This window comes from Lagopus leucura, unplaced genomic scaffold, assembly GCF_019238085.1.
Source record: "Lagopus leucura isolate 7727_CA_CO unplaced genomic scaffold, USGS_WTPT01 Super-Scaffold_100028, whole genome shotgun sequence".
Taxonomy (NCBI): Eukaryota; Metazoa; Chordata; class Aves; order Galliformes; family Phasianidae; genus Lagopus; species Lagopus leucura.
Window position 1 is genome coordinate 6826887 of NW_024962279.1, and position 18068 is coordinate 6844954.

The 18068-nt window shown below is 43.8% G+C and overlaps 1 protein-coding gene across 4 annotated transcripts in view; it reads left to right on the forward strand.

The window, feature by feature from the left end:
• Positions 1-18068, forward strand: part of ITPR1 (inositol 1,4,5-trisphosphate receptor type 1) — a 149420-nt gene that overhangs the window by 108042 nt on the left and 23310 nt on the right. For all 4 annotated transcript variants that reach the window (XM_042880947.1, XM_042880948.1, XM_042880951.1 and 1 more), the window contains 9 exons: positions 4358-4558; positions 5299-5409; positions 6550-6645; positions 7354-7476; positions 8496-8600; positions 9436-9628; positions 13208-13330; positions 15619-15794; positions 17041-17205. In XM_042880947.1, the coding sequence (XP_042736881.1) occupies positions 4358-4558; positions 5299-5409; positions 6550-6645; positions 7354-7476; positions 8496-8600; positions 9436-9628; positions 13208-13330; positions 15619-15794; positions 17041-17205 (1293 nt within the window). The remainder of the gene's footprint in view (positions 1-4357; positions 4559-5298; positions 5410-6549; positions 6646-7353; positions 7477-8495; positions 8601-9435; positions 9629-13207; positions 13331-15618; positions 15795-17040; positions 17206-18068) is intronic.

Here is an 18068-nt window from a genome sequence, read left to right on the forward strand (position 1 = left end):
CTGGTGGCAGTCGTGGGAAGCCTGCTGTCTGTGCCACCCCCAGTGGTGTGTGATGCTCTCTGATATGTTTGTACAGTTCTGAATGGTGAGCCCTGTCTCATCTAGCACATACCTCCACAGGAGATAAGATTTTTGCTTGCAAATGGACTGTAATTAACGTGATTTTTGTTCAGCATAGTAACTGCTGCTGCTGGATTAGAAGTGAAGTTAGGAGACGCAGTACAATGCGCTAAATGCCCTCATAAAGGAGGAATAATTGCCTTGATTGCATATTGTTGTACTGTGTGCCAGAACTGTAAAGACCCTGTGTGAGTGCTTTTTAGACCTGCCAAATCACTTCCGCTGAACTCTAATGCCCTGCTGCTGGCAATACTTGGAATCAAAGCCGTATGTTAATATTTCTGTGCTACGAACGTGTAATTCTTCTCACATTTTGTAGGTGCTGAGGTTACCTACATCAGGCTTTCTCCTAATTTTTCAACTATTTGATCTTTGTTTTGTCAAACAGTTCTCATGCCGTTAGCAATGTTGGAGACAAGTAGGATGGTAGTTTCACATGGCAGTATTCCAAACCACATGTACAGGATCCTTTCTTGCTGCTGGTTTTTGGCTAGGCACCGAAAGCTATAAGAACAAAATTGAACTCAAGCCAATGTGAAAACTTGGCCTGAGCTGTTCACCATCCCAAACAATTCAATTCCCAAAGCAGCAGATACTGTCATTCTGCTCTAGGAAAGGAAGGGTGAAGTAAAGGTAAAGGGAACCGTCTCTCAAAAATAATTCTATTTCTACTTGCCTACCTTGATCCTCGCCTTTCTCCTTTGGTACTGAAGTGGAGATAGGAGCGTATCAAAAGCTTCAAAATCTGTCTGCAGCTAATAGTCAATATCTGAACTCATTGTCAATATTACCAATGTGTTCACAACCTAAAGGAATAAATAAGACTTGTGATTTATTCTAGGAACTGAGGCTTGCTGAGATTGCATAAGTTCAAATTTGTGTAATTTGTACTCCTTTCTATTAGTGCAGTGACAGGTTGGTCCAACCAAGCATTTTACAAGCCATTAGCAACTGTAAGAAGTCTGATATTTTGCAAAAAAGGAAAATGCTTTTACTGTGAGCCTAGAAGGGTTCCATGCTGCATGTGTTGCTCTTCTTGAGAACAACCAGTCAATCTCAATTCTTGAGAACTGTTGCTCATAGGTGGATGGTTGGACTGGATGATCTCATAGTGGTTCTATGATTCTGCCTTTCTCCAGCTTGCAATGCCTTCAGGTGAATGGAAAGTCTGGGACAAAGCAAGTGGATGCTGCAGTACATTGTGTTACCCTCTTCAGGGTGAATGCATTGAATGTTGCCGCGGAGGGCATCCAATAGCTGTTCCTCTGCACGCAGATTACTTGGGGTTCTTATTACGCTTACATGAGGTGTGACCTTTTGATTCTGCATGAGCTCAACCTTGAAAGCAAAGCGTAATAGCTGTGGATGGCTGCAGGCAGCCTGTTGGCTGTTTGTTTGGCTTAGTGACAGCCACGACGGTTTCTGTAGGAGGTCTTTCCTTTACTGTCTCTTTTCTGAATGGAGACATCCCTGTGCACTACAGAATTAGTCATATGAACTGAAGCTGGTGATGGAGTGAAGCACGTAGGGACTGTTTTGCTGTGAGCAGGAATGGAACTTGTGGAAAGCGAGGAGGGAAGGGAAGTGGGATTCCCAGCAGGAAGAATCTGAACGTGTGTGTGAGTTTGTCACCAGCCTTTCACTGCAGCCACATTTAGAGATGCTGCTTCAGTGCTGCACTTACTTTTTCCATCAAGATCAAGTGTTTATTGTTCTGATTCTTTTTCTATCAGGTGAATAATTTCTGTGAAATAAAATAACAATATTGTAATAATATGCTGACCAGCCATGCTCAGATTAAAGCTCTACAGGCTACCTGCTGTCCTTGTGCAAAAAAAAAAAAGCAGGAATTGATGCAACTTTTGTTGCTGTTTCTTACTGCTTCTTTGATTCCTAATTACTGAAGACACAGCATAGGTAATAAAGAGAAGTAGGGCTTTGCATGCTGCAGGATAGTGATCCCACTTGGCCGGCAGAGCAGCACTGCAGAATGCAGAGGATGAGCAGGGTTAGCTTGTCATGTAGGCAGGAAGCATATCTGAGAATTAGCTTAAGGTCAATGCAGACTGTAGTGTTCAGAAAAAAATGCCTTGCCTTGCCTGATTGCTGGGAAAACAGAAATCTGATCATTGCAAAATCTCTTTACTGAGACTCTCCTCTTAGTGTCTTCTTTCTTTGCAGTTTTTTTCCAATCAGGGATCAGATTTCTTCTAAAACAAAGACTGTTCAATGACAACATTTGGGCTTTGGGAGGAATTACCCATGTAAATGGTAGAGCTTTTCCTTCCAAGGATTCTGTGCCCGTCCGTGCCTGAACGCACTGAAATAGTATTCTTCAAGCAGCCAATTTCATTTTAAGTCTGTATGTTTTCTCCAAAGGATATTCAGCTTCAGGCTGTGTACTGGGAAGCAAAGTCTGAGGCATTAAGCATTGCCTGCAGATGCTGCCTACACAAACGTGGCCATATCTGCTGGTGTATCCTAGAAGTAGGGAAGATTGTGCTCCCTACAAATGGATAGTAGCATGAAGCATCTCCAGAAAGTTATTCACAGAAGCAGGTTTGCTGCTGTTTTCACAGCTGTAAGTTTGCTCTTTTCCTCTTTTCTCCTTAAGATCTCATAAGCTGTATATTTCTCACGTGTTCCAGCTGAATCTGCAACTCCATTGCTCTTTATTGTGAACACAGAGGGTCTGAACTCAGGTTCATTACCATCAATCTCGTTGGGATTGCATTTTCAATATTGAAGACTTGTGTTCCCTTATCACAGCCCAAAGGCTGATCTGGGTGGTAGAAAAGGAAGAGCTCAGACTATTGGCTGAGACTTCGGCGGGGATTCCCTTGGGCAGTTTCTCCCAGTTCTGGCAGTTCTTGTTTTCTGCAATACCTTCACCTTGTTTAGCCATCTAACACTGTCCTCTTGCTTCTTTCCTTTGTTTTTATTGACTTTGAATTAACATGCCAAGGCTGGTACAAGCATAGCTATTATGAGAATAAATTTATACCACAGAGAAAGTTGCTTTGCTCTGTTGCTTTCACTATTACCCATTATTTTTGCTTTTTCTTCTGGAGGGAAGGGAAAAGCTCTAATTTCTGTAGCATCAACCTTTCTACGCTCTGACAAGTTAATCAAAAGTCAGGTTGTTAAATGAGCAATGGGTTGAAATGTGCTGAATCACTGTCACCTTTAGTCTGCATTCATAGACAGCATTTTCCTTTTTTAGCTTAGCCTTCAATTGAATCTGGCAATTTCTCAGTCTGTTTGCCTTAGACTTATTAGTCTGATGCAAGCACTGGAGGCAGTCAGTTGACAGCACTCGGCTGCGGGCTTGTGGAGAAGACCTTACTCATTCCACAGTTCCATGCATTTTGTTCATCAGCTTTTTTTTCCCCCACATTTACAGTGTTTTGTGACCTGCCTGCAAGGAGCCAGGTGGGACATCTCCCATTGACGCTGCCAGGCAAGGAGGTGCTGGTGTCTGTTTGGTTATCCAGAGCATTGCTGGGAACTGACTGACAGAAACCCGAGTCCTTGGGAAATTGTTTCTTATTAATTGTCCCTCTTTGGGCTGTTTTATTCTTTTTATTTCCCATTTGGAATACAAAAGAGAGGAAACATATTTAATCCATGCTGATAACTGTGGTATTTCATTAAACGCACTGTTCCTAATCAGCAACTTCAAGCAGGGATTACAATAATTACGTGGGAAGAAATGCAACTGAGAGGATTACACGGAAGGACAACTTCCCTTCAAGTCATGCAGTCGGTGCCTCCTCACCAATTCAGGTGGTGCTGCTGTGAAGCAAAGCCAGGGAATTGTTTTCTCTTGTCTTGGAGAAGGGTCTCAGGAGGAGCCTTCAGTGATCATTAGGAGTGAAATGTAGCAAGCAGGATGGAAGAAAGCTTCCAAGCTTAGAGGAGCTTTCTGATCCGTACTGTATTGCCCATTCTGTGCTGCTTTTAGTTCTCTAATGGATGCGCTCTGTTTATTGCATGCTGTCTTCTATAAAAATGTGAAGCCAATAAGCTGCTCGAGCACATTGCACATGGCAAGCAAGCCCTGGAAGTCTTAAATTGTCTGTCCAGGCTCCCTGTAATGAAGTTCCAGTGAAATTAGAGCAATATACCATGCAATGCAATTGCAGGTTGATTAACTTAATAAAACGTTATGATCCAAACATCAATTTGTATGGTTTATTTCTTTCCTCCTCCCTGCCCCGGCTGTAACATGCTGCAGAATTTCCTTCGCTGCCAGAACAACAAGACCAACTACAACTTGGTGTGTGAAACGCTGCAGTTCCTGGACTGCATCTGTGGAAGCACAACTGGTGGGCTTGGACTTCTTGGTCTGTATATAAATGAGAAAAACGTAGCTCTGATCAACCAGACGCTGGAAAGCTTGACCGAGTACTGCCAGGGGCCCTGCCACGAAAACCAGGTAATGTGTCTGTGAGGTGCACATCCCTGCCTCCCTGTGTTTGCAACGTGCTCTGCTGGGCTCGGCCCTCGGCCAGCTCTTGTGTTGTCATACAGGGCTGCTCACGTTGCTTGCCTGACAAAAGGGATTTGGTTGTGTTTTACAGCACTTTGTCTCTGTAACGCAGGCCACAGAATGGGTGGAATAGCTATCTTTTAAATACAACTGTGTCTTTGCAGTGCAACTCCATAACAGAGCAGGACTGTATTTGAAGCTGGCAAGCTGCTGTCAGTTTGTACATTTTAGTCATATGCCATTACGAAAGCGAGGTTACAGGGCAAGCACAAAGGTTGTGGAAAATTGCATTCTTTGATTAGACGTGTCCACAGTTGGTGTTGTTTGGCACATCTGAAATAAAGAAAACTATCCCTAATCTTGGCAAAACACTGTTCTTCCTTAGCTGCTTATTCAGCCTGAGCGCTTTGGCATGTAAGTACTTAGTTTATCAGCTGTGTTGTTTTCTGTGTCCTGGGTTCGGGTGGTTTCAGGAGGGCACGCCATGGCTGACTGTAGGAAAAGTGCACAACCAAATGCATTTATCTCATGTTATTCTACTGTCTGGAGTTTTCTGTGCCTTATTCATCATAAGCAGCTTACCAGGCGATGAAAGAGCTAACTCTTCTGTTCTGGCTGGGTCACTGACCTGGGCTGCGTTTTCAGTGTAGACAATTAATGAAGTTTGACTAATTTTATTTGGACAGAACTGTATTGCTACTCATGAGTCCAACGGTATTGACATCATCACAGCATTGATTCTCAATGATATCAACCCTTTGGGAAAGAAGAGGATGGACCTCGTATTAGAACTAAAGGCAAGTGAATATTTTATGTGGTCCTGTTAGCATAAGCAAGATGAAACATAATTTTATTGCTGGAATCATGCTGATGTTTATTATATCCCAATAGTCACAAGTGCTGAAAAGTTACACAGAGCTGAACGCAGTGCCCAGGGATTGTTTGTCATCTTCTAAATGAAAACACGGAGTCACCATTTTCACACGTGGTGACTGCAGGCAATACTGAGGAGTCCTAAAATAATTACCGATGAAAAATGTAATTCCAATTAAAAATTCTGTTGTTTGTGAGCTTTTTATACGCAGAGGAAGTCAAATTTCTTGTGCTGTACCTAATTGCCTCATACTTCATTATTGCTGTTAAATTGGTTGATGTTTAGTCATCAAGAATTTTTGAGGCTACTCATATTAATGCTGAATGAATATCAGTCCTGGGACTGATTTCAAAGTACACTAGCAGGTTGTCTTCTAACTGCAGTAATCATGGAGTACTCCCAGTTCAGCCCATGTCTGAGAAGTATTTCCTTTCTGACTGCTTGTCCTGTCTCACAGTGCACTGTCTAGTTGTCTTCCGTTGCCGACTCGCACCATTAGTATGGGTAGTGTGGGTTTTTTATTATTCTAAATAAAAAATGCTTTTAGACTCAATTAGCATTATACTTCAAAATTAAATACTTTTATTGGTTTTTATTGTCAATCATGATGGATTTTAATCTTAATTATTCGTATTAAAGTAGTCTGGTGCCTTGTGGTAGTTTCCCATTTCCTTCCTCCTCTTCTTGGCATGAGCAGGTCACAGAGTAATTTTCAGTTAAAAGCAGCAAAGCACGTCTGTGTCTTCAGCCTTGGCTGTCCTTTGATTTAATCAACAGAGTCTCCAGTAGTGCTGAGCTGCACCACCGTGGAGCTGAAAGCGTGCAGTAATGCTGCAGTGTTTTTCACACAAAACAAAACAAGATACACCAACCTCAAAACCTCAGCCTGTGACAAAACTTGAGTTGTTTAATTTGGTGTTCCGTGATAAATAGGGTTTGGAAAGTAAAAGGAAAAAGAAGAGGCATCCGAAGCGATTCTGGGCAGCATGTGTGGAAGCTGGGGCTGGGTGTGCTCTGCTTTCGGCTCCTGGCGATGACTGATGTTGTTCTTCCTTCCCTTTAGAACAACGCTTCAAAGTTGCTCTTGGCGATCATGGAGAGCAGGCACGACAGTGAGAACGCAGAAAGGATTCTTTACAACATGAGGCCCAAAGAGCTGGTGAGTCCCTAGGCACTCTGCATTCCCTTGGAGCGAGCCAGCAGGTGCCATCGTGGCTCTGGGTGACCCCATCAGCCCCAGCACTGTGTGAGAGGACACTGACAGCCTGCATCCTGATGAGGGTTGGATTGAATGAGTGCCGTGTTTGCTGGCAACGGCCCTGGCTAGTTCTCAGAAAGCAGGAGCTTTACCTGGTTCTAACTGCTAGAGCCAGCTGCTTCACTGCTTCTTAAGGAGGAGATCCTCATCCTATACTTCAGAGCCTGTGTAACGAAACCGTTGGCACAAAAGACAAATTTATTCTGTCCTAAAAGCTGTTTGTTAACCAGCCCACAACACTGCTAGAGTTTAACGTGTTAATTGATGAAAACACAAACAGGAGATTCACAGCACAGCTGAAGCACTGACAGATTGTCTCAGTGTGTTGAGTTGTGGTGTGGCCAAAGATCAGAAGGTGGTGAAAGTGATGTGGTGTGCCATGAGTGTGGCCAAAAACACATTCATTGGAGGGAAACATCAAGTCTGGTATCTTGTGTTGATGAGCTGGGCTGAAGGTGCTGAGTTGAGGTTTCCTGTTTTACCCTGGGTGCTGAGAAGCCCTCTGACGTTCCTCTTGGAATGGTACATGCTCAGATGCCTTCTGCTTCTGTATGAGTACTCCACGTGTGCTGGCCTTAGTGCCCTTCAAACTGAATTGCCTCTTTCCAGGTGGAAGTGATAAAGAAGGCATATCTACAGGGTGAAGTAGAATTTGAGGATGGAGAGAATGGAGAAGATCTTGCAGCATCTCCTAGGAACGTGGGACACAACATTTATATATTAGCTCATCAGGTAGGATTTCACCTACGGTTTCTGTGAGCACTAATTATCACAAACTGCAAACACCAGGCAGCCTGTTCTTTGCTTTTTAAAACCATTGTTTTAATGGTTCGTCTCTCAGAGTCAAACTCATTGCAAGTTCTCTTTTTATAGCACAATCTTAGCTTTAAAAAAAATCAGAAAGTTCTGCAATAAAAATAAGAAAAAAAATTGGAATTTTGTAATTGGAAGCGGGCAGATTCATGACTGAGTTTCTGAAGCCTCATAATGAAAGTTCTTGGCAGTTTAAGGGAGTAAGGGTGGTATTTTTCAGCTTTATCAGAGGTTATTTCTACACCTGAAGAAATTCTTCTTGTGGGTCATTTAAACCTCAAGGAGAAATCTCAGTCTGCTTTTATTGTTCATGCCACATTCTCTCTCCCATCACTTATGTTGGAGCCAGCCAGATCCACTGCACTGCTGTGTGTTTGAAAGGTCAAAGGGAAAAAGTAATCTGGGTCTATTTATACATTGATGCTACGTAGATCCCTCCATTAGAGACTCCATGTTCCTTTTACATCTGAGAAGGAAATTTGTCATCATGCTGTAAAATGAAAGTAGAGCATCTAGAAACTTTTTTGGTTTTTTTTGAAGCAGTGCTCTGTGAATCTGCTTTTCAGTTGCTGCAAGCATTCTCCTCCATCCCTGCTTCAGTGCTGGATCAATCAGCACACCTTTGAATTAGGGTGGGTGTAGGACAGACTGAACGTGAATGTTCAGGAACTTTCCCCAGTCAGGTGAAGGGTGGGAGAGAATGGGTGAAAGAGGAATACAACATAGATATTAAAAATATATATATTTGAATCATTATGACTTGCACCCAAAATAGAGCTGCAGGGTGTCTGGTTGGAGCAGAACAAGCCTTCTGTCAACTCTGCCCTTTCTTAGCAGCTGACTGCATGCTATTTCTTTTTTTATGCCAAAAATCAGAAATTTAATATCATAGAGAGACATCTGGTGTTTCCCACTCCCTTTGCATTCCTTTATTTTAGTTGGCTCGTCACAACAAAGAGCTGCAGAACATGCTAAAGCCAGGAGGTCAGATTGAGGGAGACGAGGCTCTGGAGTTCTATGCCAAGCACACGGCACAGATTGAGGTAAGAGGGAAAATGGAGACTGCTGGGAGAGTCCTGGGGATGTGATCTTCTGTGGGAAGACCAGTTGGAGAGGAAAATCCGTGTAATTGAACGGCGGTGACATTGCACACGGTGTTTTGATGGAACTCGCTACCTGTGTGGACTGTCATCTTTGACATAAGAATATATATTTATTTTTTCTATTTTGTTTTTTGACAGCCTCTGGGGGAGAGCTATTTTTGAGCTGTCATGTGTGGGCTTTAAGATGGAGCTAAGCAGAGCTCTGTTGGCAGGAGGAAGTGTAACTTCACTTATGTTACATTTTGGCCGGTGCTATTGCTTAATCCGTAAAGCTAGTGACATCTTCTGCTATTCTTTCTGTATTAAAATGAGAGCTTGGCCTTGTGCGCAGTCGATCTGAGAAGCTTTTAAAAGGTAAAACATTCACAAACCTGGAGAGTTCACAAAGCTCTCTAATAAGCAAGTTAAATAGAACTGTTACTTCTCAGGCGACGCGTGGCTAAAACTTGCTAAGATCACTGAATTGGGCAACCAGATTGTACTGAAATGCAGAGCAGCTTTGGAGCAGGATTTACCAGGCCCTTTGGAAGTTCCAACTAAGAACAATATTGCCAGAGTAAGACCGTAGCAGAGAATTTATCCATCTTGGAGCTAAATGTAGGCCTGCTTTGAAAGGTAAATTAACTGGAGTCTGTGTCAAGATGCTGTTCTACAGAAACGCTTCCAAGTTTCTGCATGTAGCTGATTTTAAAGAGGGGAAAGAAGAAAGCAGGCAAACTAAGAAGTAAAAAAAAAATGTAAAAGTAGGGAAAACTCCACTAAGACTGTTGTTCAGATTGTCAGGTCAGACCGTACAATGGAGCAGATCGTCTTCCCTGTGCCCAATATATGTGAATTCCTCACCAAGGAGTCCAAGCTGCGGATATATTACACCACGGAGAGGGATGAACAAGGCAGTAAGATCAATGATTTCTTCATGAAATCAGAAGACCTCTTTAATGAGATGAACTGGCAAAAGAAATTGCGAGGTAAGTGGTTGTTGCCAGTGTAGCTGTGTGGAGTGTTACCAGCAGAGTATTTAGGTCAGCATTTAAGAATGTAAAATGTTGACTTGCTAGCAGATGGTTACCTAGTGTGGCAGCAACCTTGTTGGTTGTTTGAAAGAATCTGCTTCTCTGCACGATGGCGATATGCTGTAACAAAATCAAGCTTAAAGCCACCGCAATATGGACCAGGCGGAGGGGATCCAGGGAGAGCAGCAAGAAGGATCACAGGTCATCTTTTTTAAGGTTCAAGAGAAAGGAATGCGTCTGTGGGGGCTTTGCTGAAATGAGATGGCATGTGGGGACAGGGAGAAATGGTGAGGACAAAACTGAAGAAAGCAGCAGTCTTCTCTCCTGTGCTGGGTACAAGGAGCAGTTACCCTGCATGGCAAGGGAGAGTAAGGCCAAGGAATAGCATGGCCCTGGGCTGCCCATGGTGCATGTGGCATCTCCAGCAGTGCAGAGATTTAAGAAGAGTTTAAACACACGTTTTCCAGTAATAGTAAAGGCAGAGTTAATCTTTTCTGTGGGCAAAGAGCAGACTGGAGGACATGCTGCCCTGCACACCTTTTTGCTCTCAGGCTCCCACTGGCAGCTGGGCAAACTTGTGAAATTATATTTGACTCCTTCCAATGCCAACATCCCTTCACCCAGTAAACTTTCTAACTTGTTTGCTTCAAATATATTTTTTAAAAGAAGTTCCTTTTTTTTTTTTTTTTTGGATGAAGGAGAAATGTCGCACATGAGGCTGAGCTTCAGTGGGTGGTGATGAGTGGTTAGAAATTACCAACAGTGACCCTCTGAGGTGTCAGAGACAAAGCAGTTCCTCCTCGAGTCGACACCTGCCATCTGATAGCCGTGTTGTTCCCATGCCCCCATCAGCTCAGCACCAGCTCTTGGTGCAGGAGCTCAGTGTGGCCACTCTGTCCTCTAGACTTGGATGTTCTGGGGCTCCTGTGCAGCTGTGTGGCCCACCGAAGCCACCTGCAGTGCAACCCCAGCAGTGAGCTGCCAGTGCTTCATCCCTGCCAGAGGCCCTGGTGGTTCTGTGTCATCGCTGTGTACTGCAGGGAGAAAAGAAGGGCTCAGAAGAGACCTCTTGACCTTTCTTGTGAAAACGGCTTTTTGTGAAATGATTTCCTTTGTTGCAACCTCTGATGATTGCGTTCTGCCCTTTCAGTGCGCGTCTCCAAGAAGAGCCTGGACTCTCTCCAATTTGTGGTTAGGTTGCTTATGCACAGTTCACACTTGAACTGATAATGTCTTACACGTTGGCAAAGGAAATTCAATATTTGCTTCTGATTGTCAAGCTGCGTGTATATATATGTTAATAGGCTTCTTAACAGAGGAAAACAATTGTAATTTTATTTAAAATCATCAAGATTAAATATAGATAAGACAGCCTGAAGCTTGATTAGCTCTGCTGAAACATTTTTCATGTGTATGAATACTGTAGTGGAGCTGTTTCCACTTGGCAGTGGATTAATACTTCTGACAGCATCAAACTCCCTAGAAAGCTGCTTCCTGAGGGGGTTCTGAGGACCCTGAGGAAGACAGGAGCATCTGACATCATAAGCAAATGGACAATGTTGTGTTTGACAGCAGCCATACATTATGTTGGCTTTTGTTGTTTAAGTCCAGATTTGAGTTACAGTAATTGTCTTTGAGGCAATCTCTGGGCAAGCAAGCAATGAAGATGCTCAGAATTAACAGACTGCAAATCGATCAAGATCCATCAGCAGAAGTGGAGAGTGTTTCTTTTCTCTTTGAAGAACTGGAGTCTTTGTTCAGATGGTAATCTTGTTATCCCGTGCAGGAAGGCACTGTCTCCTTGTGTTTGGGGTTAGATATGCCTCAGTGATAGTCCACATTTCTACAGTCGTTTCTCTACATCCTCACTGCAGGTTGGTGTATTTGTGCCATGACAGGCTGGCACTGCTCTGTTGTGCTCACGTGCTGCCACTTAACGTTTATTCAAACCTCTGTTAGATATCAGCCTCAGATATTAAACTCATCAACCAAGCTTTTCTGAGAAGTCTTCAAAGATTATTATTTTCCTCCTTCAGCTCATAGAGCTGACTCATCACCTGAGCACCAGAAGTGTCTGCTGAGGTCTTAATTAAGAATTCAAATGAGCCTGCCAAAACCAGGCGAAAATGCTTCCTAGTGCAGATTGTCTGTGCCCACCCTCAAATAGCAGCTTCAAGTAAAGCCTGGCTCTTTGTGAGAAGTAATGTAGAAATCAGTGCATTATGTATTTGAAGCATTGCTACCTCTCATCTCATTGAGGCTTCACATGTACCTGGCTAATTAGATGCAATGAAGCTTGTATTCTTGCAGTGGCTGGGTGCCTTGTCGTCTTTTCTTTTGCATTCAGCTGTTCAATACATCCACTTTTAATGTGCATTTCAACTCGATATAATGAAGCATTGTGTAACTCTTCTAACCCGCTTTTTGCTTTGGAAGAGGTGATTTCCTGAAGAGAAGTGGTGGCTGCTGTGAGCTCAGAGCTGCTGCATTCATTCAGTCAGTCAGTCAGTCATCCTTTCAGCCTCAGAGTTTGCATTTTCATCTTTTCCCTAAATCTCGCCGTGAGCTTCTTTTCCTTTGCTCTCTGATATCTATACATGTTGCTTCCTTCCAAGGGAGGAAAACATGAGTTCCTTTCCTTCTTTGAGAGGATTTTGATAGATTTGTCACCACTAACTCTCAGGAGTACCCGATTTGCTGTGCAGTAAGCCTGCAGGAGCTGAGCTGGGGGGTTGTGTTGGGGTGCAGAGGGAATCGAGGCCATTTCTGAGCCGTCCTTTTCGTTCTCTTGTCCATGGCTGCTTCAGGATACAGAGCCTTCTGCTTGTTGTGCCTGCTGACTCTAGCTGCAGAGATTGGTGAAATGAGAACTCTTTTTAAAGGCACTTATGCTTATTTTTAAAATACACAGCTATGTAACAGCTCTGTGCAGCCTCATGTGTGTCCTTTGCCCACGATACAGAGGGAAGGCAGGCTGAGCTTCCACTAGATGGTTACTTTGGGGCTGTATTGGTCTATTAAATGTTTCAGCCACATGATTACACTGTGCTGTGTTTTGTCTTTTTGGGCCTTTGCAGGGTGTGCTCTGCTGGCTGCAGTGCAGGAGGAGCCTGAGGGTGGGCAGGAGCTGCCAGCAGGGAGGGCTGCGTGGCGCTGATGGGAGCGTGGTCAGGTTTTCTTCCTTCTCATCCTTCTGTGTGCCTTCAGTGCAGAGTGCATTATTAGGGGAAAGAAACCTGGAGTCCTTGACCTCTGGTATTTGTGAACTTGTGATGCTGCTAAATCAATTCGTGCTGGAAAACGCTTTCCTTCTTAACACAGCCCTTTGCCTTAAACCACGACTCAGAAGCAGGAAGTACCCCAAAGATAGAGAGTAATCAAATCAGCTTGACAATAAGCAGAGGGTGCTGGTGCTGCTGATACTGTGCTTTTTGGCAAACTGCAAATCAGCTGAGTTTTGGGGGAGCTTATTTTCATATAGACATGTTTCTAAATGCTGTGTCACTAAAAGGAACAATGGTGGTTGTTTTGCAGCTCAGCCTTTCCTGTACTGGTGTGCTCGGAACATGTCCTTCTGGAGCAGTATTTCCTTTAACCTGGCCGTCCTCATGAACCTGCTGGTAGCATTTTTCTACCCATTCAAAGGAATTCGCGGAGGTACCAATATTCAACATATAAAAATATATGAACAAATAAAGTCTAGTGAGACAGATTCTGTTTGTAACACACCTGTGCATTCCTATTAATTCTAGTGAGGACAGTTGAACAGAATTAGGCTTTTTTAATTGCCTTGGATTAAGTAGTGCTGTTTTCTGACTCTTTCTTGAGGCATTTGTAAGGAAAATGTGGAGCTGTGCTTTTTCCTAGGGAAAAAATTATCAAAGGCAGATATCCACCATTAGTTACCTGACAGTTCTACTGTGTTTTAAAATTCTGTAGTTAAGTGTTGAACTAAAAATACAAGAAATGTTATTTTTTCCTTGAGTTTGCATGTTGCTAATGTCGTTTTTGTAAAACTCTAATGGTCACGTGGCATTTCTTTGCCCTGAGCAGGCAGCAGCTGGGCTTGCTATCACCTCTGTAATCAAGTATGGGTTAATGTGTGCTGGTTTGCACAACCTTGCTGTAGAAGGTCTTGAGGAAGTGGCTTTTGATCCAAGCAGGGGATTTGTGCCACAGTCTCAGAGCCAACTCAGTAAATACTTCCAGTAGGGCCCTGACTCGATTCAGCTGCTCATCCTTAGATTCAGCCTCTCCAAAGAGATGCACCCTAGCACAGGTCGGTCCATGGGTTCACATCAGCAAGAACCAGAACATTTGGAGAAATGCTCTTGTGACTGCCTCTGTCGCATGTATCTCCTGCACAGCTGGTATGTGGATGTGACTGGACAGGAGATCTGTGCCCACAGGTAAATTAAGGACCCCAAAAGTACCACCCCATCCTGGGGAGGGGCCTGTGTCCAGGCCTTCACTTCCCCTTCTTTAGCATTCATGGTGCAGCGGGGCCAGAGAGATGCTCATCTCTTCCACAGCACTTCCCTCTGCCTCCTGCTCCTGTCTGACTGCAGACCCCCTGAAAGCACAGCTCAGGGCCAGCAGCAGCCTGGCCATAACGGTATCAGCTGAGCTCTGCCTGTGCAGCCTGGGAGCTGCTTCACCCTTTTGGAAGCTCACCAGTTCACTGAAATGGGTTTGGCTGGAATGAGGAGCAGCTGCGTTCTCTGTCTTCAGTCTCAAAGATCACAAGTTAAAATTTAAAAGTCTGAATGGATGGCTGCTAGCAAAGTTGGTCATTAAACAAGTTTGTTGGGATTACAAGTTGCAGCAGCAGGGGTGAGGGAATCACTTGGCGTTTTGAAGCCGCCCTACCTTGCATATTTGAAATACTTTATGAGGTAAAATGTTGATGAAATCTCTTCCTCTACTAGTCACAATCAAACATCCAAGTACAAAATATCTGTGTATTTATTTAAGCTTTTGAAAAAATCAGACTTTTCAAAGCAAACTATTTGGAAAAGTCAGACTCCCAAGTTGCCCAGATGTGCTGAACTGAGTGCTGCTGAGTGTAAGGCTGTAGCACAAAGTGCAAATCTTCTGACTTGAGGAGCAGGGGCAAAACTGGAGACCTGGCATGAGACAGTGATGTTGTGACAGTTCCAGAAGCATGGAGAGCTTCCCACCCAGACCTCCAGCTTACACCACCCTCCTGCCTATGGGCGGGCGATGGACACACGTGCTGTGACAGTGAGTGCTTTAGGTTAGGTCGTATGGACAGTTGGTGAGCACTGGCTTGTTGATGTTCTTTGTCAGCGTATCACATGAATAAAAGCATTTTTAATGCAAGTTTTAAGAAAAAGATACCTTTCATATTCTGCATAAACCCAGGTTAAGCGGTCTTTTGGGCTGAGTGTTTTCCATGGTTCTTTGAGAAGTGTATTTTTAGCAACGCAAGCTGATGTTATGTAAGGAGGCAGTCTCACGAGACAGCTGAAATAGAACCAGAAATAGCAAGAGATGATATAAACTGGCACAAGGTTTTGACCAAAAGCTAACAGGAGACTCGGGGTGAGTGTGTGAACCAGGGCCTGCATGTGTCTGTTGTCTTCACGCGCCCATCCATTCAGTCATCTATAGAGCACACCAGCACAACTCCTCTCCGTTTCAATATTCAAGGTGCCTAACTAATGAACACTAAAATGAAGAATCCTACAATACTGGTGTTTATCATTTACATAATGCTTTAGTAATAAGTTTGAAATTAAACTGCTGAAGGCATTGGGCTCAGACGTCCCACTTAGCACTTTGCAATCAGCAGCGTCTGAGCATGAGAATTAATGGCACTCCACCAAAGATAAGATAAAATGGTGTTTACTTGGCTGTTTTGTTTTTGTTTTGCTTGGTATACAAAGCGTTGAATTTGTTTGTTTTTTCACTCTTCATCCTAGGTACTTTGGAGCCCCACTTGTCAGGCTTGCTGTGGACAGCTATGCTGATTTCTCTGGCTATAGTCATTGCTCTTCCTAAGCCCCACGGCATCCGAGCCTTAATAGCTTCTACGATACTACGACTAATATTTTCAGTTGGTTTACAACCCACTTTATTTCTTCTGGGTGCATTCAATGTAAGTATCGAGCTGGGTGTTTGGAAGTCCCATTGCTCCTTATGTAAGGACTTCTTGCCTGCAGATGTCAGGACGAAAAAGCAACACTAGAACACTAGGGCAGGGCTGGGCTGTGGGGCCACTTCCTCCTTGGACATTACTAGCAGGAGAACTTTGCTGCTCATGTAACCCTGGTTCCCTAAGCTGGAGAGCTCTGAGGTTTCTTTTGGTGTTGTCACAGTCCAGGAGCAGCTCCCAGCCCAGCCAGCAATGTAAAGAAGTCTCTGTGACCCTGCACCACTCGGTGTTTGTTCAAACCCAGCTCTGTTCTGCACTGAGCTGCAGTATTTCCGGGTTGTGCAAGATTTACTAAACACATTTCCCAAATGTCTGCCTGCACTGTACCTGCCAGCCAAGAGCTGACACTAAGCAGTTTTTCTACAGTAATATGAGGACTGAGCGTGTAAGCAGAGCCACCAGAGAACTTCATTAGTGCTCAAACCAAGATATGTGTGGTTTCCAGGCAAGTAAGCCAAAAATGTTTCTTTAACTGAGTCAGAGGGAGCTGTGCAAAAATGCATCTTCTCAGAGCCTTGGCCTTTCTTGTGAAGTGCCCAGCTTTCAGGTGCATGGTTTAATTGTGCTCCTCATCTTCAAAGTACACCACCAAGTGTCCTGTGCTACAGGATCAGGGCCGCGCTGTTAGAGTTGCTGCTGCTGTTGGTAACTGTAGCATTTAGCTGTAGCTTGAAGGCACCTTCCGTTCGGTGCTGGTGGCTCGTGCCACGCAGTAGGGCTGCTGTGTGTGTGATCTGAGGGAGCACTGAGTCAGTCGGGGGCACTCACTTATTGGCAAGCAGTAGGAGCTTTTGAGAGCTTCGGAAACATAAGGGCTGCTGGAGGCTAGAAAGTAATTTGATTGCAGAAAGTAAAGAGCTTAGAGGGTTTTGTGTGTTTTGTTTTCAAGGAAGGTTTACCTCTCGCATAAGGGAATGTTTTTACTTCTTTAAATCTTAGTTTTGGTGCCCTTTCATAAGCTGGAGAGTGGAGCCCACGTGCCAGTTTTATAAACGTGTTTAGTTTTGGCTCAGTCTCTGCTTTACAGAAAACACAACACAAATCTGCTTTGATTGACACCTGAACGCTATCAGGGAACAGACAGCACAGTTGTTGATATCACTGTAGCTGACTGGCCACTGCTTTGAAAAACTGCCTTTTTTCCTGCAAGCTGTATGTCATAACCAATTTATGCTTCGTCTTTCCTTAGGTTTGTAATAAAATCATTTTTCTGATGAGCTTTGTGGGTAACTGCGGAACCTTCACTAGAGGATACAAGGCAATGATCATGGACGTAGAATTCCTTTATCATCTGCTGTACCTCCTGATTTGTGCTCTGGGGCTCTTTGTACATGAATTCTTCTACAGTTTGCTGGTAGGTTTTCATTTTGCCCTCAGAATGCTTTTCTTCCTTTGTGCTTGTGAAGCCCCATCTCATGTGTATCTGGATGTCATGCGCTGCTTGCTTTCTGTTTGACTGCTGCAATGCTGTTGTGCAGCCACTCTTGAAAATGGCGTGGTGGTGATTTTGGCTGTGTTCCTGGGGGAGGCCACAAGACTCCTGCTGTAGCTCCTTGTGCTTTTTTACAGAAAAACTCAAGAATGCTTTTGTTCTCCTCAAGCAAGTTATACACGACACGTTTGAGGTTAAATTCTGTTAAAATTGGTTATTACAGTAAATATGTCTGCAATTCCAACAAAGGTATTTAGCATTTCCCTTTGTGGTGGTTAGTCATCTTCACAGGCACCAAAGGTGTACGTTCTGTAGGTTCAGGGCACTGCTTGTGACCCTGATCTGACTTCCAAGATGATAAAACAACTTCCCTTGTTTTGACTCCAAGTGATCACAACCTGGTAAAGCTTCAAGTCTTAAGGTCACACAAATTCACGCACAAGGAAAAAAAATGACTGAAAAATCTGGAAGTGGTAGCTGAACAGTGGGCATTTGTGGTGTTACTGTGCTACAAGGTACTAATATTTTAAAATATATTAATGGATAAAAAATAAGTTTATGGGCATGCAGTCTAGAAGACAGTTTTCTCCATTACTGTCAATAACAATAAGGCAGTGTCTGTGTTTCTGAGTGCTTGGCTGACTGTGGAGCATCTCTGTAGTCACGGGCTTTACACAACTGAGAGGGTGCTTGGCAGGTGTCTGTTTTCTCTTTGGGGTGGAATTTATCGCATGCAGTGCAGTACTTCTAAGAACAGGCAGTAAAGGATTATATCTAGAGTTGGT